Source organism: Coccinella septempunctata, chromosome 4, assembly GCF_907165205.1.
Source record: "Coccinella septempunctata chromosome 4, icCocSept1.1, whole genome shotgun sequence".
NCBI lineage: Eukaryota > Metazoa > Arthropoda > Insecta > Coleoptera > Coccinellidae > Coccinella > Coccinella septempunctata.
The window spans coordinates 31,860,031-31,883,206 of NC_058192.1; the positions used below are offsets into that span (position 1 = coordinate 31,860,031).

Sequence of the window (23,176 nt, forward strand, 5' to 3'; positions counted from 1 at the left end):
ATTTATTTCCGGTAACGGGATACAGCAATGAATGAATGAATGAACAGAGAAATCATTGGTGACTTGATGACAAGTCGACTCTTCTTCTTTGTGTTAGGTAGTTGTTAGAAATGTCTTACATTAAACAATGGCAAATAACAATCTGAGTGGATTTTTTGTTCTCTTTTTGTTAGAATTAGTTCAGAGCATTTTTTGATTTTATTTTTATTTTTTATTTTTAGGTGACAACAGGTACATATATTAAAAGGCCGTGGGGAAACTACTAGGGTCTTCTATCCGTATCTGTATCTGTATCTATCTGTATGGGGTTTCTGTTTCTAGACATTTTGTCTATCTCGACTAGGTTCGCATAAATTGCGCTGAGGTTATCAATGTCTTTTTTGTGGTTGATTGCGTTAGGTTCTTGGGTTATCCTGATCATCTCAATAAATTTTCTCTTCCAACTGTTAGTTTCTGTATCTAGGATCTCTAAGTCCGAAAATTTCATGTTGTGTCCAGTCGTGTTTTAGTGTTGAGCTAGTGCGTAGGCTTGGATGTTCTTTCTAGAATCACTCTTGTGTGATGTGATCCTTTTATTCATCGTTCTCTTCGTTTCTCCGATGTATACTCCGCTGCAATTGTTGCACGGTATCTTGTAGACAACGTTGGGTCTTCTCTCTTTGGGTGTTGTATCTTTGAGTTTACTGTACAGGTATTTAGATGTTTTCACATTGTATTTTGCTATGAAGGTATTGTCGTCGCTCAATAGCTTTGTTATCTTGTGTGTTAATCCTTCTATATGGGGTAGTATTATTATCTTTTTTCTGTTTTGATTTTCTTCTCTTGGTGGTTCTCTTGGTGGTCGCTCGTTATTTGTATTTTCCATTTGCTGTTCATGCATGTGATGGTTGGGGGTGTTGAAGACTAATCTTCTTACCAAGGATCTGGGGTAACCATTCTGTTTCATCAACTCTGCTAAGGTCTTCAGGTTTTTGTCAATGTATGTCGGGTGTGAGATCGTTTTGATCCTGGTCTTCAGGTTTAGGATAAGGTTAATCTTCATTTTCATCGGGTGGTATGAGGTGTAATGTATATATCTGCCTGAAGCTGTTGTCTTTCTGTGCCAATCAGTTTTAATTGTTTCATCTTCTCTGATCACTTTTGGGTCCAAGAATGGAACACAGTTATTGGATTCTTCTTCAATGGTAAATTGAATCTTTGGATGGAAACTGTTGAAAACATTAAGGATCTCATCTTGTTTTCCTTCGGGTATCATGAGGATGAGGTCGTCGACGTATTTTTTGCAAAAAGGTATTATGAACGTCAACTGGGGTATACACTCATCTAGAAGTTCATCTATGACATAGTCAGCTATTATTTGTGATAACTTTGAGCCCATTGGTGTACCTATGCACTGCCTGTAGACCTAACGCAATCAACTACAAAAAAGACATTGATAACCTCAGCGCAATTTATGCGAACCTAGTCGAGATAGACAAAATGTCTAGAAACAGAAACCCCATACAGATAGATACAGATACAGATACGGATAGAAGACCCTAGTAGTTTCCCCACGGCCTTTTAATAAACCTGTTGTCACCTAAAAATAAAAAATAAAAATAAAATCAAAAAATGCTCTGAACTAATTCTAACAAAAAGAGAACAAAAAATCCACTCAGATTGTTATTTGCCATTGTTTAATGTAAGACATTTCTAACAACTACCTAACACAAAGAAGAAGAGTCGACTTGTCATCAAGTCACCAATGATTTCTCTGTACGTCTGTGGTCTCATGTCACTCATAACCTATCGAATCTAAGATCTAACCTCTAATGAAACATCGACGTTCAAGGATTTCTTACCTGAATTCTATCAATCTTAAGATATAACATGCAATTATGATCATCCTGATTTGTAATTACAATGAAAACAACCCAGGTACAACCTCAAATCCTGTAAGTAATTACATTTTTCAAATACTATAGCCTACAAATACTAACTCCTCTATGTTTTATAGTGCTTCTGAAGAAGAGATAAATAAAGTCTCGAAAGCTTAAGCTGAAGGAAAAAGAGTTTTACTTACCATTGTCGCTTTCCCAATAAATACCAAGACTCTACTTACATAACCGACAAATATTTCCCTCTATATATATATATATATATATATATATATATATATATATATATATATATATATATATATATATATATATATATATATATATATATATATATATATATATATATATATATATATATATATATATATATATATATATATATATATATATATATATATATATATATATATATATATATATATATATATATATATATATATATATATATATATATATATAGTTATAAAGTGTTAATACCACCTCCAAAATAGTAACTCGTTTAACGCTCTCACCTCATATATATCGATGTCACCTCCGAAATCGGAGGTGACAACGTTTTGCCTTGTTTTTTAGCTTGTTAGATTCAGGAGGCTTCAGGGACCAACATATCAAAAAATCGTTTTGAGGTCACAACGCACCCCCTTTATGTACTGAACAATCTTTTAGTTCGAGTGTATATCACTGGCGCTAGTGTGCTGAGCTGTATATCGGAGAATTACTCTGAAAGACTCTTTGCTCGTTTGCACCTCCGAAAATGGCAACGTTGTACTGTGCAAGCAGATTTAGACAGGCGGAATATCAGTATACGGAGGAATTAAGTAATGAGAGGCGCAGCGCGTTTTCTCCTCCATTATTGCAAGCCAGGCGGCATATCTCAACGATTTTTTATCGCATTCCTTTGTAGGGGAAAGAATCACGTGAAAGAGAACCAATCTTGGCTCTCTCGAATGGGATTATGACTGTTTATATTTCATCGTGCGTATATCTACGCATCCGTTGAACTTCTTTCATCTCAAGCTAACACTATAATTCTGAATTTGGCGAACTATTTCATTACCTATCTGAAAACGAATCGATTTGAGTCGTGTCCATAATGATATTTCTTCTCTCTATTGAAATGATCCATATAGATAATACTACCTATTAGTATAACGAATAATCAGTATTGTTACATTGCATATAATAAAATAAGCTGTTCAGAGAAAAACATTTTTTGGATAAGAAAATTCAGATGTTAATGGTGATGAATATTCAAGGACAATGAGCCAATCCGAAAATTTTCATTTCAGAATCAGGAGAAAAAAATGCTACAAATTTCACAATATCACAGAAATGAACAACGTCAGCTAAACCGAATGTTGGACATTGTGTTATTTCGAATGGAACACTCTTTATATTTTTCTTAAATCGGATTGCACAATGATTTTGAGGAATCCTTTGCTCAGAAACATCTCTTTCATTATCGATTATGTTTAAATATTGGATTCTCCCGAAAATTTGAGGAGCTTGTACCATCTCTCTGGTTTGAATATTTCAGTGATGTATCATAAAGAAAATTACCAATTATATCGAAACAAGTAGGATTTTATGAAGAATTCGCCAAAACAGATTTGCATTTTTCGATAGATCATACAGGGTGTAAGGGAAAAAATAAAAAATATTGAAGTCTTTGGAAGGCCTCGAGTCAACATATTTTGAAATTGCAACCATATTTTTGTCAAGATATAATGAATCTTCAAAATGAAGTTAATAATATAGATAGATACTCGGATACATATGATTGAGATACAGATGATTGATTCCCAGAAGCTATGATGAACAGCGGACACTATGATGGACGCATGATGAAAGGAGGAAGACAAAAGTTAATCTGAGTATTTTCGCATGCAATTTTCAAAATAGATGATGATTCTTATAAGTAACAAATCATGTGCAATTGAAATTTTTGTTTTGGTCTTCGAAAATAACACATATTGATTAAACTTCTACTATCTAAAATAAAAAGGTACATAGATAAAATATAGCTATATACAGGATATCTGTAAACAAATGCGAAGGAATAAGGGAGATGATTCCTTAATGAAAATAAGCGGGGGTAGTTCCTGTAAATTTTCCAAATCAGCCCTTCGAAGATACAGCCTTTGGAAGGCGATGACGAGTTTACAGTTTTTAATTTTTTTACAGGTTCTAAAAACCACTGAGTCATAAAACTATATATATTATGAAGCACTGAGTAGATTGGTACCAGTTTCAATTTCGGCAAGCTCGTAGTTTAGGCGGTAACTTGCAATCGATTTTTTAATGTGTCTCTGCCTTGAATTCAAAAATTTCTGTTAAAATGTTGAAATTTGAGTTATTATGCTATTGTCAATATTGTCATAGAAGTGTACGAAACTAGCAGGTCAGGGGATCCAAGATTTCGGGCCGATTCACCTTAAAAAAAATAATAAAATGAATTTCGTAAATACCGAGGCTGAAAACCACTATTCTCCGCTATAAAAAATTAGTATTATCCCAATAATATACCGACTTAATGAATGCTACGTTGCTATTACTATAAGGCCCGGTTGTTCAGATCAGGATGAGGCCGAGATTTAAGATGATCCTAGATTGATCTGACAGAACTGAACTGAAATGTCAAAATCAATCTAGGATAAACTTTAATCCCGAACTGAACAACTGCTATACATGTAGAGTTTCGGATTTTGCGAGAATCTACTACTTTATAGACTGACCAACATTTTCCAAAGCTATTGATCTATTAATTAAATAGTTCTATAATTGGTCCTAAATTGACAGTCGTATTGTGCACAACGATATGCAGCGGATTATCTAAACACGAAATAAATTCTGAAATGTTTCGGATCATGAGGCTAATTGAATAAGTATCTTGTTCGTATCATTTGTTGAACTTCATTATTCTAAATATTCTTCAATGAATGAAAATATAATATCAACACACATAATTTTTCGATTTATTCGTCATCAAATCATTAAATAAATCGTTTCTCGAAAAGTTTCGAGTCTTGAGGCAAATATAATATTGAATTATTTACATCATTATTAGTCGAACTTCAAAGTTCTGAATGAATTAAAATCTAAACTTGACAATATGCGAGAAAGTTTTCGCAAGAGTTTCAATGAAATCTGAAAATTTTCATCATTCTGGAGCATTCTGGACATCAATAATTCTCGAATCATCCATGGCATAAATTCAATTTTATCCAATATAACACGCAAAACGAAATGTTACTCGAACTCATCTTGAGCAATTCGTTCCTAGAAAGCTCGAATCAGGTAGAAAAGTTTGAACCCTTCGTATCAGCATCAACACGTGTTTTGCAGTAAACAGATGCCGATTTCATTTTCAACGGGCAATGTAACCAGGGTCGGGGGGATGAACCAGAGTCTCTGGATGAACGTTTCTCACAACAAGAAGAATTTGAATTTTCATATGAGGGTGAGGGCATTTGTTTCAAAATTTTCAGAGTACAAGGAGTATACAGAGTGTTTCAATCAAACGTCACACCACGATAGAGTAAACCAAATATTATCGAATGACACCAACATTAGTTCGAAGAAAATGTCCGTTTCCAAAATAATCAGAATTTTATTAAAATACTGAAGTTGCCGATTTTCGAACTATTTTTCCTAATCACAGGTCCAGTTTGTGAAAAAGGATATCGATTTTAAATTATATTGAACTAAGATTATTGTTTTATCTCCCCTAATTGAAATTATTTTAAGCAGTTAATCGATGACCATAACCTAAGTAAATGTAAATTAAAACAATTGTTTTTCTACATGATTTTTAATACTCAGAATAAACAGGGGTGATAATATGGGAGAAAAACGCTATCCTCAATCACAAATTGGCCATGTGATTGAAAAAATATTTCGAAAATCGGCAACTTTAGGTTAGGTTTCCTCAGAAACGGTACATTTTCGCTCAACTAATGTTGGTGTCATTCGATAGTATTTGATCTATACCCTATCGTGGTGTGACGTTTGATTCAATAGTTTTGGGGCAACCTATATATAGGTTTCTTCGGGGTTTTTTGAAATTTCTCGAATTTCCGTTTGGCTATAACTCCCGAAATTCTCGATCAAGTCGACTGAAAATTTATATTTAGCCTTGAGTTGTTAACTTCATTGAAACAGAGCATTAAAATTCGACAAAACTCTGGACCGGGCTCAGTGAGACTGTACTTAACTTCAAACACCGTGTATGTAGTTTTTTAATCATAATTTTAACTTTTTTGTTATCTACATTATTATTGTCTCAAAATGAATTGATTTTTGGGTTGCCCCACCTGTTGATCATGTTCTAGAAATAATTGTTTTGGTCAGACGCCTCTAAGGAATAGAGCACTTCATGAAAATATATTTAAAAATTCTTAATTGATTTTTTTTTCAAAGAATATTCTGTTGAATGTGTTCAACAATTATGCTATATTCGTTCTACGAAATAGTCATTTACAATGATAAAATGTTTCAAAATTGATAATATCCAAATATGGATGGAAAAACAACGCTATCTTGAAACTAAAAATTAAAACTTGATCTTCAGAAAGAATCTATTTTTCTATGGAGAACTAGTTGTGTGAATGAAAACAAAGAAAGAAAAAAAGAACAAAGAAAACATTTTCAATTCCACTTTTAGATTTCGACATTTGATTGGCGATCATATTCATCCCATTAATTAATGTGAAGTAAAAATCAATATGCAGCGCTGTTTTTTCCAGAGGCATTTCACCACCAAACAATTATACATTAAAAATAATCCACTGACAAGACATACCAAAGTTTCATTGATTCTGAGAAAATCAATGCATATACCTAAAAAATTCGAAATTATGGCGAAAAAAACTACAAACAGAGTGTTTTTCATGAGTTTAAATTTGAATATGGCCTCAATGATTCCGGTCCTGTGTTCGCCAACTTTTAATGTTCTGTTTTATTGAAACTTACAAGTTTAAGCGGATAATGAATTTTTAGCCGAATCCAACTAAAATATTTGGAGTTATAGCCGAACGAAAATTCGGGAATTTTGAATAAACTCCTCTGTATATCGGAGACGGAATGGCTAAGACATACATATGAGGTGTTTTTGAACTCAGCCCTCTATTCACGGTTTTCGTTTGTCCGTTATCTTGTGAAACACCCTGTGTACTGAGAAATCGCAAAAGACTCCTCGAGCAATTAAAAAATGCCATTAAATCAAGGAGTTTCTTTTGATCCGCTATGATGAAAAATGTCAATATCCAGCTGTTATTATTATTTGGGGTGATTAATCGAAAATCCCCAATATCTCGAAAACCAAGGCACTTTTACCAAACGTAAAATATATTTATCTGAACCGTCATAGAGTCCTCTATGTATTGAATATAAACAGACATGAATACAAGCCAGTTGTTTTGTTTGAAGGTGAAGCTCCTTTGGGTTCAAACTTCTTTCAAATATTTTGACTACCATTCACGCAAGATGATTATTGTTGAAAAATTCAATATTCTTGTAATTATCCGTTCATTTCTTCAAGAGATATCCATTCCCTATCACCTTTGAGTATTCAACTCAACACTGCATCAAATGCATTTCATCTTCGGGTTGATTTTTTTGAATTCTGAGAAGATAAACAACAGTAACTCTCCTCAAACCACTGATCACTTGTATTTTCCATGTAAATAAATAGATTTGGTATTTCTTCAATCAGTTTGTATAAACGTCAGTTATGTTCGTTACATATTTTCGACTCAATATTTTCCGAAGTGATTTGACATTGTGATTAAATACGTAATTACTGAGAGTCTCACGTAGAACGGACTAAGTAGCACTGATTTAAAACTCAAAAATGTTTTGACAAGCGTCTCAACCAAACATTTTCGTACCATACAGAGTGGAAGGTATCCAATTTCCATGGCCAATTCAGTGCTGAAATGAAAGTGAATGAAGTATAGAAGCCGAAAGTAAAACGTATATCTTTGTTGATTCATTCGGGAAAAACATTTCAATGGAGTTCCTAATGTCGTGGATATAATGCCCAAAAATTAGATTATTATTTCATACCAGAACAAATTCGGTAAAATTGTCTTTGGAATTAATCTTATATGTCACGAAAAATTTCATTGTCATGTATCATTCATTTTGGGACCTATATGGTTTTAAACTCCCCTATCGGACGAAGTATCGTAGACATAAGCATATTTATTCAAAACTGTTGATATTCATGAAGAAAAGATAATAATTTCTGTCCAAATTCATTTACACCGAGATCACGAACCTTATCAATCAATTATTAGCGTATGAACTTTATTAATATCAATATCGTTCTCGAACTATTTACAGGTTTCAGTATGTGTGAATGAATCGGAAGAGCAGCTGTACTCTAGATATGAGTAGAATTCAAGCTGCCCTACTTTCTGTCCTCCTGAAATCTGGCAACGTTGCGGGAGGTGAGAGCGCACTACTAATAAGAAATATATGCGGAGGTAGTAAGGTCTGATTCGTTTGAAGAAAAATTTTTCGATGAAAATCTTTTCCCCTCTTTAGGTACCCCTGTTATTTACCTTCCCCTCTACATATATAAGCAAAAATTATTCCAATTATAAAACTCCTTCACCCGGAGGTCAGGTCGCCCAATGAACTTAACGGAGGTAACAACGAACTACAGGTTCATATATATATATATATTTTTTTTCTGATAAAATCACAGTCTTACTATATGTGAGTTCTGAAAGCTAGGCGTTGAATTAAGAGTTTAAACCAATTATCAGTCTATTCCCTGAACATCAATATATATATATATATATATATATATATATATATATATATATATATATACTAAGGATCGGAACTTGTCTTGATGGGGTTACCCACCCGGCGAGTTTCAGAAGAAGCCACGTTAAGTGTGAAGGAAAAAAAAAATATATATATATATATATAATCACTGTAGTTATAAGAGCCTTTTAATAATATAAATTCGACGATAAGGGTCTATCGACTCTGGTTTGGGGAGTGAATGAGGTACTCTTTATTCTACGCCAAGCTTTCGCATTTCTTTAATGCTTCTTCAGGGCTTCTACAAGGACAAAATAATACATGTAATCAATAATGTTAAACAATCTAAAACACAACTCACTGAATGCGAGGTTTTGTATAAACATACACCTGTCATGAACCATACGTTAAAAACAATATAAAACTATCCTTATTACTTTCATCTTGGAATTTCTTTGGTTTCAAAACGACATATAAAAATTCTCATACACACTTTACGATCCTTCAGCACGAAAAAATTTTTTTCTTGGTTATGTTACCTGTTCTATGAAACGTCGTCCGTTGCCCAACTCTATGCTCCTTGTTTTCTCTACTCATCTACAGGACCGTCATAAAAGCCACTCATTTCCAACTTCTCTAACAAATAACTGTATATGGAACTCAGTTTATTTGTATCCGTCTTTTTGTTTAGAGTGTTTTTTTCTTTGTTTATATTTATCATCTCGTGTATCAATCTCTTCTGGTAATTACTTTCTGTTTTTAATATCTCCACATTTTCAAAATCTATATGATGATCCAGACTATGTGCATGAGCAGCCAAAGCACATCTTTCTGGATATTTTCTTATATCCGACTTATGTAGCGCCATTCTACTTTTCACCCATTGTGAGGTGTGTCCAATATAACATTTATCGCAGTTTTCACAATTTATTTTGTAAACTACATTACTTTGTAGGGGTGTTGGTATAGGGTCTTTTATTTTGGTATACAAGGACCTTATGGTTTTTTGGTTATAAACTGCAATTTTGACATTATCTTCTCCAAACACATTTTTCAATTTTCCTGTTAAGTTAGTAATATTAGGGTACGATGCATAATGTGTCCTAGTTGTTGTCATATTTTGTTCTTCTGTCTGTCCAGTCTGTGTTTCACTGTTTGCATACAATAGTTTCTTTAACATGCTGTTAGGGTATGCATTTTCTCTAAGGATATGATGTAGTTTTCTTATTCCTTCTTCTATGAATGACTTATGACATATTTTTGATATCCTTTTTTTCATTTGATTTATTGTGTTGATTTTTACATTTATGTTTTGGTCTGAATAGAAATGAATGATCTTATCTGAATGAGTGTTCTTTCTGTACCATTTCAACTTTACTTTATTGTCATGTCTATATGCTCTGGTGTCTAGGAATGGTACTGACTGTTGTGTATCTTCTGTTTCTAATGTGAACTGTATATCTGCGCAGAGAGAGTTGAAACAATCAAGTGTAAGTTGGATTTCTGTTTCTGGTACTATCATAAAAAGGTCATCTACAAATTTCTTCAATATTAGAACAGTATACGGTAACTTAGGTAAGGTCAAGTTCAATTGATGGTCCATAACATATTGTGCCAAGATGGGGGATAACTTGGACCCCATTGCGCATCCAAAAACTTGTCGATAAAATTCTCCCTGGAACGTACAATAATTGTTTTCAAGGAGAAAGGTGACTACTTCCATAAATAATTCCATATCTATTTTGGTGTGTTGTTTTATATTGTTCCACTCAAGCTTAAGAACTTCAATAATTTTACTCTTTTCTAGATTTCCGAATAGATTCACAACGTCGAGGGATATCAGTCTATGATCGTCTGGTATTTCAAAGTCATTGATTTCTTGTGCATACTGGAATGTGTCTTTTACATAGTATTTATTGTCAGTATTGTATGCACTTTTCAGCGTATCCGCCATAAATTTAGACAATGAATTCATTGGACTTCCTATGCTGGAAATAATTGGTCTCAGTGGGTTTCCCTCTTTATGTAGTTTTGGGTTTCCATAAATTCTTGGGGCTACAGTGTTGTATGATTTCATTTCTTTGGCCTCTTGGGATGTTATATATTTTCGCTGTTTCAACATTTCTATGTATGAGTTACACTTTTTTTGGATCGTTTGTGTTGGGTCTCTTGGTAGCTTTGTGAAGTCCTCCGAATGTAGTATAGTTTGCATTTTTTCCTTATATGTTTGCCGGTTCATAATCACAGTTGTACCACCCTTGTCACTATTCAAAACAACAAGGTCGTCGTTGTTCTTCAGAAATTCTTTTGTTTCCTTAAACCATTTATTTGTTGGGTTTTTGTTTTCTATGTCTCTATGTAAGTAATTAGTGACAATATTTGTGAACCTGGCTCTTTGTATGTCTTTTCGTTCATTTTCAATACCTCGCAGAATATATTCTGTGTCTGCAATTAGATTCTCTATGTTGACATCTCTTTTTGTTGTTGGAATGCTGAACTTTGAACCCAAGGATAGAAGGCTGCTCACTGTTGTTGGTATCTGTTTTTCAGACAAATTTCTTAACCATTTTTCTTGTGTTTTTATGTACTGAATATTTTCCCTGCTGAGGTCTTTTATCTTCTTTAGGTTTCCTTCCTTGATTTTGTGAAATCTCGTGTTATATGCTATACTTAGTCTTCTCTTATATTCCACAAGAATGTATTCCGGTAGATTTTCTAACTTTCTCTGTATTTCCTCTATGTACTTTTTCAACTTGTTCACCTTTTGGTTTACTTGACACAATTCTAGGTTGAGGATCTTCTTATTCGTTTTGTCATTGAATTGTTTTATTTTCTTGTTTAGTCTATTATTGTTATACTCGAAAAGACTCATCACACTTTTCAAATTTGATGTGATATGTTTTGGAACGATTCCCTGTCTTTTACATTCCAAAAGAAATATACGTCGGTTCACAGCTGATGCCAACTTGTTGTTCGTTGTACTCCATATCTTCAAATATTTAGTTGTTTCATGTCCATAATCTCTGCTGATATCTTCGAAGAAACCCATTACTATATGATCACTGTAGTTATAAGAGCCTTTTAATAATATAAATTCGACGATAAGGGTCTATCGACTCTGGTTTGGGGAGTGAATGAGGTACTCTTTATTCTACGCCAAGCTTTCGCATTTCTTTAATGCTTCTTCAGGGCTTCTACAAGGACAAAATAATACATGTAATCAATAATGTTAAACAATCTAAAACACAACTCACTGAATGCGAGGTTTTGTATAAACATACACCTGTCATGAACCATACGTTAAAAACAATATAAAACTATCCTTATTACTTTCATCTTGGAATTTCTTTGGTTTCAAAACGACATATAAAAATTCTCATACACACTTTACGATCCTTCAGCACGAAAAAATTTTTTTCTTGGTTATGTTACCTGTTCTATGAAACGTCGTCTGTTGCCCAACTCTATGCTCCTTGTTTTCTCTACTCATCTACAGGACCGTCATAAAAGCCACTCATTTCCAACTTCTCTAACAAATAACTGTATATGGAACTCAGTTTATTTGTATCCGTCTTTTTGTTTAGAGTGTTTTTTTCTTTGTTTATATTTATCATCTCGTGTATCAATCTCTTCTGGTAATTACTTTCTGTTTTTAATATCTCCACATTTTCAAAATCTATATGATGATCCAGACTATGTGCATGAGCAGCCAAAGCACATCTTTCTGGATATTTTCTTATATCCGACTTATGTAGCGCCATTCTACTTTTTACCCATTGTGAGGTGTGTCCAATATAACATTTATCGCAGTTTTCACAATTTATTTTGTAAACTACATTACTTTGTAGGGGTGTTGGTATAGGGTCTTTTATTTTGGTATACAAGGACCTTATGGTTTTTTGGTTATAAACTGCAATTTTGACATTATCTTCTCTAAACACATTTTTCAATTTTCCTGTTAAGTTAGTAATATTAGGGTACGATGCATAATGTGTCCTAGTTGTTGTCATATTTTGTTCTTCTGTCTGTCCAGTCTGTGTTTCACTGTTTGCATACAATAGTTTCTTTAACATGCTGTTAGGGTATGCATTTTCTCTAAGGATATGATGTAGTTTTCTTATTCCTTCTTCTATGAATGACTTATGACATATTTTTGATATCCTTTTTTTCATTTGATTTATTGTGTTGATTTTTACATTTATGTTTTGGTCTGAATAGAAATGAATGATCTTATCTGAATGAGTGTTCTTTCTGTACCATTTCAACTTTACTTTATTGTCATGTCTATATGCTCTGGTGTCTAGGAATGGTACTGACTGTTGTGTATCTTCTGTTTCTAATGTGAACTGTATATCTGCGCAGAGAGAGTTGAAACAATCAAGTGTAAGTTGGATTTCTGTTTCTGGTACTATCATAAAAAGGTCATCTACAAATTTCTTCAATATTAGAACAGTATACGGTAACTTAGGTAAGGTCAAGTTCAATTGATGGTCCATAACATATTGTGCCAAGATGGGGGATAACTTGGACCCCATTGCGCATCCAAAAACTTGTCGATAAAATTCTCCCTGGAACGTACAATAATTGTTTTCAAGGAGAAAGGTGACTACTTCCATAAATAATTCCATATCTATTTTGGTGTGTTGTTTTATATTGTTCCACTCAAGCTTAAGAACTTCAATAATTTTACTCTTTTCTAGATTTCCGAATAGATTCACAACGTCGAGGGATATCAGTCTATGATCGTCTGGTATTTCAAAGTCATTGATTTCTTGTGCATACTGGAATGTGTCTTTTACATAGTATTTATTGTCAGTATTGTATGCACTTTTCAGCGTATCCGCCATAAATTTAGACAATGAATTCATTGGACTTCCTATGCTGGAAATAATTGGTCTCAGTGGGTTTCCCTCTTTATGTAGTTTTGGGTTTCCATAAATTCTTGGGGCTACAGTGTTGTATGATTTCATTTCTTTGGCCTCTTGGGATGTTATATATTTTCGCTGTTTCAACATTTCTATGTATGAGTTACACTTTTTTTGGATCGTTTGTGTTGGGTCTCTTGGTAGCTTTGTGAAGTCCTCCGAATGTAGTATAGTTTGCATTTTTTCCTTATATGTTTGCCGGTTCATAATCACAGTTGTACCACCCTTGTCACTATTCAAAACAACAAGGTCGTCGTTGTTCTTCAGAAATTCTTTTGTTTCCTTAAACCATTTATTTGTTGGGTTTTTGTTTTCTATGTCTCTATGTAAGTAATTAGTGACAATATTTGTGAACCTGGCTCTTTGTATGTCTTTTCGTTCATTTTCAATACCTCGCAGAATATATTCTGTGTCTGCAATTAGATTCTCTATGTTGACATCTCTTTTTGTTGTTGGAATGCTGAACTTTGAACCCAAGGATAGAAGGCTGCTCACTGTTGTTGGTATCTGTTTTTCAGACAAATTTCTTAACCATTTTTCTTGTGTTTTTATGTACTGAATATTTTCCCTGCTGAGGTCTTTTATCTTCTTTAGGTTTCCTTCCTTGATTTTGTGAAATCTCGTGTTATATGCTATACTTAGTCTTCTCTTATATTCCACAAGAATGTATTCCGGTAGATTTTCTAACTTTCTCTGTATTTCCTCTATGTACTTTTTCAACTTGTTCACCTTTTGGTTTACTTGACACAATTCTAGGTTGAGGATCTTCTTATTCGTTTTGTCATTGAATTGTTTTATTTTCTTGTTTAGTCTATTATTGTTATACTCGAAAAGACTCATCACACTTTTCAAATTTGATGTGATATGTTTTGGAACGATTCCCTGTCTTTTACATTCCAAAAGAAATATACGTCGGTTCACAGCTGATGCCAACTTGTTGTTCGTTGTACTCCATATCTTCAAATATTTAGTTGTTTCATGTCCATAATCTCTGCTGATATCTTCGAAGAAACCCATTACTATATGATCACTGTAGTTATAAGAGCCTTTTAATAATATAAATTCGACGATAAGGGTCTATCGACTCTGGTTTGGGGAGTGAATGAGGTACTCTTTATTCTACGCCAAGCTTTCGCATTTCTTTAATGCTTCTTCAGGGCTTCTACAAGGACAAAATAATACATGTAATCAATAATGTTAAACAATCTAAAACACAACTCACTGAATGCGAGGTTTTGTATAAACATACACCTGTCATGAACCATACGTTAAAAACAATATAAAACTATCCTTATTACTTTCATCTTGGAATTTCTTTGGTTTCAAAACGACATATAAAAATTCTCATACACACTTTACGATCCTTCAGCACGAAAAAATTTTTTTCTTGGTTATGTTACCTGTTCTATGAAACGTCGTCTGTTGCCCAACTCTATGCTCCTTGTTTTCTCTACTCATCTACAGGACCGTCTTAAAAGCCACTCATTTCCAACTTCTCTAACAAATAACTGTATATGGAACTCAGTTTATTTGTATCCGTTTTTTGTTTAGAGTGTTTTTTTCTTTGTTTATATTTATCATCTCGTGTATCAATCTCTTCTGGTAATTACTTTCTGTTTTTAATATCTCCACATTTTCAAAATCTATATGATGATCCAGACTATGTGCATGAGCAGCCAAAGCACATCTTTCTGGATATTTTCTTATATCCGACTTATGTAGCGCCATTCTACTTTTTACCCATTGTGAGGTGTGTCCAATATAACATTTATCGCAGTTTTCACAATTTATTTTGTAAACTACATTACTTTGTAGGGGTGTTGGTATAGGGTCTTTTATTTTGGTATACAAGGACCTTATGGTTTTTTGGTTATAAACTGCAATTTTGACATTATCTTCTCTAAACACATTTTTCAATTTTCCTGTTAAGTTAGTAATATTAGGGTACGATGCATAATGTGTCCTAGTTGTTGTCATATTTTGTTCTTCTGTCTGTCCAGTCTGTGTTTCACTGTTTGCATACAATAGTTTCTTTAACATGCTGTTAGGGTATGCATTTTCTCTAAGGATATGATGTAGTTTTCTTATTCCTTCTTCTATGAATGACTTATGACATATTTTTGATATCCTTTTTTTCATTTGATTTATTGTGTTGATTTTTACATTTATGTTTTGGTCTGAATAGAAATGAATGATCTTATCTGAATGAGTGTTCTTTCTGTACCATTTCAACTTTACTTTATTGTCATGTCTGTATGCTCTGGTGTCTAGGAATGGTACTGACTGTTGTGTATCTTCTGTTTCTAATGTGAACTGTATATCTGCGCAGAGAGAGTTGAAACAATCAAGTGTAAGTTGGATTTCTGTTTCTGGTACTATCATAAAAAGGTCATCTACAAATTTCTTCAATATTAGAACAGTATACGGTAACTTAGGTAAGGTCAAGTTCAATTGATGGTCCATAACATATTGTGCCAAGATGGGAGATAACTTGGACCCCATTGCGCATCCAAAAACTTGTCGATAAAATTCTCCCTGGAACGTACAATAATTGTTTTCAAGGAGAAAGGTGACTACTTCCATAAATAATTCCATATCTATTTTGGTGTGTTGTTTTATATTGTTCCACTCAAGCTTAAGAACTTCAATAATTTTACTCTTTTCTAGATTTCCGAATAGATTCACAACGTCGAGGGATATCAGTCTATGATCGTCTGGTATTTCAAAGTCATTGATTTCTTGTGCATACTGGAATGTGTCTTTTACATAGTATTTATTGTCAGTATTGTATGCACTTTTCAGCGTATCCGCCATAAATTTAGACAATGAATTCATTGGACTTCCTATGCTGGAAATAATTGGTCTCAGTGGGTTTCCCTCTTTATGTAGTTTTGGGTTTCCATAAATTCTTGGGGCTACAGTGTTGTATGATTTCATTTCTTTGGCCTCTTGGGATGTTATATATTTTCGCTGTTTCAACATTTCTATGTATGAGTTACACTTTTTTTGGATCGTTTGTGTTGGGTCTCTTGGTAGCTTTGTGAAGTCCTCCGAATGTAGTATAGTTTGCATTTTTTCCTTATATGTTTGCCGGTTCATAATCACAGTTGTACCACCCTTGTCACTATTCAAAACAACAAGGTCGTCGTTGTTCTTCAGAAATTCTTTTGTTTCCTTAAACCATTTATTTGTTGGGTTTTTGTTTTCTATGTCTCTATGTAAGTAATTAGTGACAATATTTGTGAACCTGGCTCTTTGTATGTCTTTTCGTTCATTTTCAATACCTCGCAGAATATATTCTGTGTCTGCAATTAGATTCTCTATGTTGACATCTCTTTTTGTTGTTGGAATGCTGAACTTTGAACCCAAGGATAGAAGGCTGCTCACTGTTGTTGGTATCTGTTTTTCAGACAAATTTCTTAACCATTTTTCTTGTGTTTTTATGTACTGAATATTTTCCCTGCTGAGGTCTTTTATCTTCTTTAGGTTTCCTTCCTTGATTTTGTGAAATCTCGTGTTATATGCTATACTTAGTCTTCTCTTATATTCCACAAGAATGTATTCCGGTAGATTTTCTAACTTTCTCTGTATTTCCTCTATGTACTTTTTCAACTTGTTCACCTTTTGGTTTACTTGACACAATTCTAGGTTGAGGATCTTCTTATTCGTTTTGTCATTGAATTGTTTTATTTTCTTGTTTAGTCTATTATTGTTATACTCGAAAAGACTCATCACACTTTTCAAATTTGATGTGATATGTTTTGGAACGATTCCCTGTCTTTTACATTCCAAAAGAAATATACGTCGGTTCACAGCTGATGCCAACTTGTTGTTCGTTGTACTCCATATCTTCAAATATTTAGTTGTTTCATGTCCATAATCTCTGCTGATATCTTCGAAGAAACCCATTACTATATGATCACTGTAGTTATAAGAGCCTTTTAATAATATAAATTCGACGATAAGGGTCTATCGACTCTGGTTTGGGGAGTGAATGAGGTACTCTTTATTCTACGCCAAGCTTTCGCATTTCTTTAATGCTTCTTCAGGGCTTCTACAAGGACAAAATAATACATGTAATCAATAATGTTAAACAATCTAAAACACAACTCACTGAATGCGAGGTTTTGTATAAACATACACCTGTCATGAACCATACGTTAAAAACAATATAAAACTATCCTTATTACTTTCATCTTGGAATTTCTTTGGTTTCAAAACGACATATAAAAATTCTCATACACACTTTACGATCCTTCAGCACGAAAAAATTTTTTTCTTGGTTATGTTACCTGTTCTATGAAACGTCGTCTGTTGCCCAACTCTATGCTCCTTGTTTTCTCTACTCATCTACAGGACCGTCATAAAAGCCACTCATTTCCAACTTCTCTAACAAATAACTGTATATGGAACTCAGTTTATTTGTATCCGTCTTTTTGTTTAGAGTGTTTTTTTCTTTGTTTATATTTATCATCTCGTGTATCAATCTCTTCTGGTAATTACTTTCTGTTTTTAATATCTCCACATTTTCAAAATCTATATGATGATCCAGACTATGTGCATGAGCAGCCAAAGCACATCTTTCTGGATATTTTCTTATATCCGACTTATGTAGCGCCATTCTACTTTTTACCCATTGTGAGGTGTGTCCAATATAACATTTATCGCAGTTTTCACAATTTATTTTGTAAACTACATTACTTTGTAGGGGTGTTGGTATAGGGTCTTTTATTTTGGTATACAAGGACCTTATGGTTTTTTGGTTATAAACTGCAATTTTGACATTATCTTCTCTAAACACATTTTTCAATTTTCCTGTTAAGTTAGTAATATTAGGGTACGATGCATAATGTGTCCTAGTTGTTGTCATATTTTGTTCTTCTGTCTGTCCAGTCTGTGTTTCACTGTTTGCATACAATAGTTTCTTTAACATGCTGTTAGGGTATGCATTTTCTCTAAGGATATGATGTAGTTTTCTTATTCCTTCTTCTATGAATGACTTATGACATATTTTTGATATCCTTTTTTTCATTTGATTTATTGTGTTGATTTTTACATTTATGTTTTGGTCTGAATAGAAATGAATGATCTTATCTGAATGAGTGTTCTTTCTGTACCATTTCAACTTTACTTTATTGTCATGTCTGTATGCTCTGGTGTCTAGGAATGGTACTGACTGTTGTGTATCTTCTGTTTCTAATGTGAACTGTATATCTGCGCAGAGAGAGTTGAAACAATCAAGTGTAAGTTGGATTTCTGTTTCTGGTACTATCATAAAAAGGTCATCTACAAATTTCTTCAATATTAGAACAGTATACGGTAACTTAGGTAAGGTCAAGTTCAATTGATGGTCCATAACATATTGTGCCAAGATGGGGGATAACTTGGACCCCATTGCGCATCCAAAAACTTGTCGATAAAATTCTCCCTGGAACGTACAATAATTGTTTTCAAGGAGAAAGGTGACTACTTCCATAAATAATTCCATATCTATTTTGGTGTGTTGTTTTATATTGTTCCACTCAAGCTTAAGAACTTCAATAATTTTACTCTTTTCTAGATTTCCGAATAGATTCACAACGTCGAGGGATATCAGTCTATGATCGTCTGGTATTTCAAAGTCATTGATTTCTTGTGCATACTGGAATGTGTCTTTTACATAGTATTTATTGTCAGTATTGTATGCACTTTTCAGCGTATCCGCCATAAATTTAGACAATGAATTCATTGGACTTCCTATGCTGGAAATAATTGGTCTCAGTGGGTTTCCCTCTTTATGTAGTTTTGGGTTTCCATAAATTCTTGGGGCTACAGTGTTGTATGATTTCATTTCTTTGGCCTCTTGGGATGTTATATATTTTCGCTGTTTCAACATTTCTATGTATGAGTTACACTTTTTTTGGATCGTTTGTGTTGGGTCTCTTGGTAGCTTTGTGAAGTCCTCCGAATGTAGTATAGTTTGCATTTTTTCCTTATATGTTTGCCGGTTCATAATCACAGTTGTACCACCCTTGTCACTATTCAAAACAACAAGGTCGTCGTTGTTCTTCAGAAATTCTTTTGTTTCCTTAAACCATTTATTTGTTGGGTTTTTGTTTTCTATGTCTCTATGTAAGTAATTAGTGACAATATTTGTGAACCTGGCTCTTTGTATGTCTTTTCGTTCATTTTCAATACCTCGCAGAATATATTCTGTGTCTGCAATTAGATTCTCTATGTTGACATCTCTTTTTGTTGTTGGAATGCTGAACTTTGAACCCAAGGATAGAAGGCTGCTCACTGTTGTTGGTATCTGTTTTTCAGACAAATTTCTTAACCATTTTTCTTGTGTTTTTATGTACTGAATATTTTCCCTGCTGAGGTCTTTTATCTTCTTTAGGTTTCCTTCCTTGATTTTGTGAAATCTCGTGTTATATGCTATACTTAGTCTTCTCTTATATTCCACAAGAATGTATTCCGGTAGATTTTCTAACTTTCTCTGTATTTCCTCTATGTACTTTTTCAACTTGTTCACCTTTTGGTTTACTTGACACAATTCTAGGTTGAGGATCTTCTTATTCGTTTTGTCATTGAATTGTTTTATTTTCTTGTTTAGTCTATTATTGTTATACTCGAAAAGACTCATCACACTTTTCAAATTTGATGTGATATGTTTTGGAACGATTCCCTGTCTTTTACATTCCAAAAGAAATATACGTCGGTTCACAGCTGATGCCAACTTGTTGTTCGTTGTACTCCATATCTTCAAATATTTAGTTGTTTCATGTCATGATATCCCTCGACGTTGTGAATCTATTCGGAAATCTAGAAAAGAGTAAAATTATTGAAGTTCTTAAGCTTGAGTGGAACAATATAAAACAACACACCAAAATAGATATGGAATTATTTATGGAAGTAGTCACCTTTCTCCCTGAAAACAATTATTGTACGTTCCAGGGAGAATTTTATCGACAAGTTTTTGGATGCGCAATGGGGTCCAAGTTATCCCCCATCTTGGCACAATATGTTATGGACCATCAATTGAACTTGACCTTACCTAAGTTACCGTATACTGTTCTAATATTGAAGAAATTTGTAGATGACCTTTTTATGATAGTACCAGAAACAGAAATCCAACTTACACTTGATTGTTTCAACTCTCTCTGCGCAGATATACAGTTCACATTAGAAACAGAAGATACACAACAGTCAGTACCATTCCTAGACACCAGAGCATATAGACATGACAATAAAGTAAAGTTGAAATGGTACAGAAAGAACACTCATTCAGATAAGATCATTCATTTCTATTCAGACCAAAACATAAATGTAAAAATCAACACAATAAATCAAATGAAAAAAAGGATATCAAAAATATGTCATAAGTCATTCATAGAAGAAGGAATAAGAAAACTACATCATATCCTTAGAGAAAATGCATACCCTAACAGCATGTTAAAGAAACTATTGTATGCAAACAGTGAAACACAGACTGGACAGACAGAAGAACAAAATATGACAACAACTAGGACACATTATGCATCGTACCCTAATATTACTAACTTAACAGGAAAATTGAAAAATGTGTTTAGAGAAGATAATGTCAAAATTGCAGTTTATAACCAAAAAACCATAAGGTCCTTGTATACCAAAATAAAAGACCCTATACCAACACCCCTACAAAGTAATGTAGTTTACAAAATAAATTGTGAAAACTGCGATAAATGTTATATTGGACACACCTCACAATGGGTAAAAAGTAGAATGGCGCTACATAAGTCGGATATAAGAAAATATCCAGAAAGATGTGCTTTGGCTGCTCATGCACATAGTCCGGATCATCATATAGATTTTGAAAATGTGGAGATATTAAAAACAGAAAGTAATTACCAGAAGAGATTGATACACGAGATGATAAATATAAACAAAGAAAAAAACACTCTAAACAAAAAGACGGATACAAATAAACTGAGTTCCATATACAGTTATTTGTTAGAGAAGTTGGAAATGAGTGGCTTTTATGACGGTCCTGTAGATGAGTAGAGAAAACAAGGAGCATAGAGTTGGGCAATAGACGACGTTTCATAGAACAGGTAACATAACCAAGAAAAAAATTTTTTCGTGCTGAAGGATCGTAAAGTGTGTATGAGAATTTTTATATGTCGTTTTGAAACCAAAGAAATTCCAAGATGAAAGTAATAAGGATAGTTTTATATTGTTTTTAACGTATGGTTCATGACAGGTGTATGTTTATACAAAACCTCGCATTCAGTGAGTTGTGTTTTAGATTGTTTAACATTATTGATTACATGTATTATTTTGTCCTTGTAGAAGCCCTGAAGAAGCATTAAAGAAATGCGAAAGCTTGGCGTAGAATAAAGAGTACCTCATTCACTCCCCAAACCAGAGTCGATAGACCCTTATCGTCGAATTTATATTATTAAAAGGCTCTTATAACTACAGTGATCATATAGTAATGGGTTTCTTCGAAGATATCAGCAGAGATTATGGACATGAAACAACTAAATATTTGAAGATATGGAGTACAACGAACAACAAGTTGGCATCAGCTGTGAACCGACGTATATTTCTTTTGGAATGTAAAAGACAGGGAATCGTTCCAAAACATATCACATCAAATTTGAAAAGTGTGATGAGTCTTTTCGAGTATAACAATAATAGACTAAACAAGAAAATAAAACAATTCAATGACAAAACGAATAAGAAGATCCTCAACCTAGAATTGTGTCAAGTAAACCAAAAGGTGAACAAGTTGAAAAAGTACATAGAGGAAATACAGAGAAAGTTAGAAAATCTACCGGAATACATTCTTGTGGAATATAAGAGAAGACTAAGTATAGCATATAACACGAGATTTCACAAAATCAAGGAAGGAAACCTAAAGAAGATAAAAGACCTCAGCAGGGAAAATATTCAGTACATAAAAACACAAGAAAAATGGTTAAGAAATTTGTCTGAAAAACAGATACCAACAACAGTGAGCAGCCTTCTATCCTTGGGTTCAAAGTTCAGCATTCCAACAACAAAAAGAGATGTAACATAGAGAATCTAATTGCAGACACAGAATATATTCTGCGAGGTATTGAAAATGAACGAAAAGACATACAAAGAGCCAGGTTCACAAATATTGTCACTAATTACTTACATAGAGACATAGAAAACAAAAACCCAACAAATAAATGGTTTAAGGAAACAAAAGAATTTCTGAAGAACAACGACGACCTTGTTGTTTTGAATAGTGACAAGGGTGGTACAACTGTGATTATGAACCGGCAAACATATAAGGAAAAAATGCAAACTATACTACATTCGGAGGACTTCACAAAGCTACCAAGAGACCCAACACAAACGATCCAAAAAAAGTGTAACTCATACATAGAAATGTTGAAACAGCGAAAATATATAACATCCCAAGAGGCCAAAGAAATGAAATCATACAACACTGTAGCCCCAAGAATTTATGGAAACCCAAAACTACATAAAGAGGGAAACCCACTGAGACCAATTATTTCCAGCATAGGAAGTCCAATGAATTCATTGTCTAAATTTATGGCGGATACGCTGAAAAGTGCATACAATACTGACAATAAATAC

At 33.4% G+C, this 23,176-nt stretch overlaps 2 protein-coding genes across 2 annotated transcripts in view; one reads left to right on the forward strand and one right to left on the reverse strand.

The window, feature by feature from the left end:
* The window catches only part of LOC123311362, a 1,278,848-nt gene that overhangs the window by 789,077 nt on the left and 466,595 nt on the right, over positions 1 to 23,176 (forward strand). The gene's annotated exons all lie outside the window — the stretch shown is intronic.
* LOC123311367 lies at positions 11,063 to 13,407 on the reverse strand. Its single transcript, XM_044895275.1, has 2 exons — positions 11,912 to 13,407; positions 11,063 to 11,851 (listed from the first exon to the last, which is right to left on the reverse strand). Exon 1 carries the CDS (start codon positions 13,283 to 13,285, stop codon positions 12,140 to 12,142), a length of 1,146 nt encoding a protein of 381 aa, XP_044751210.1. The 5' UTR covers positions 13,286 to 13,407; the 3' UTR covers positions 11,063 to 11,851; positions 11,912 to 12,139.

Excerpts from the sequence above, each read along its gene's own strand:
- LOC123311367 (XM_044895275.1), bottom strand. The coding sequence starts at position 13,285 with ATGGAATTATTTATGGAAGTAGTCACCTTTCTCCTTGAAAACAATTAT.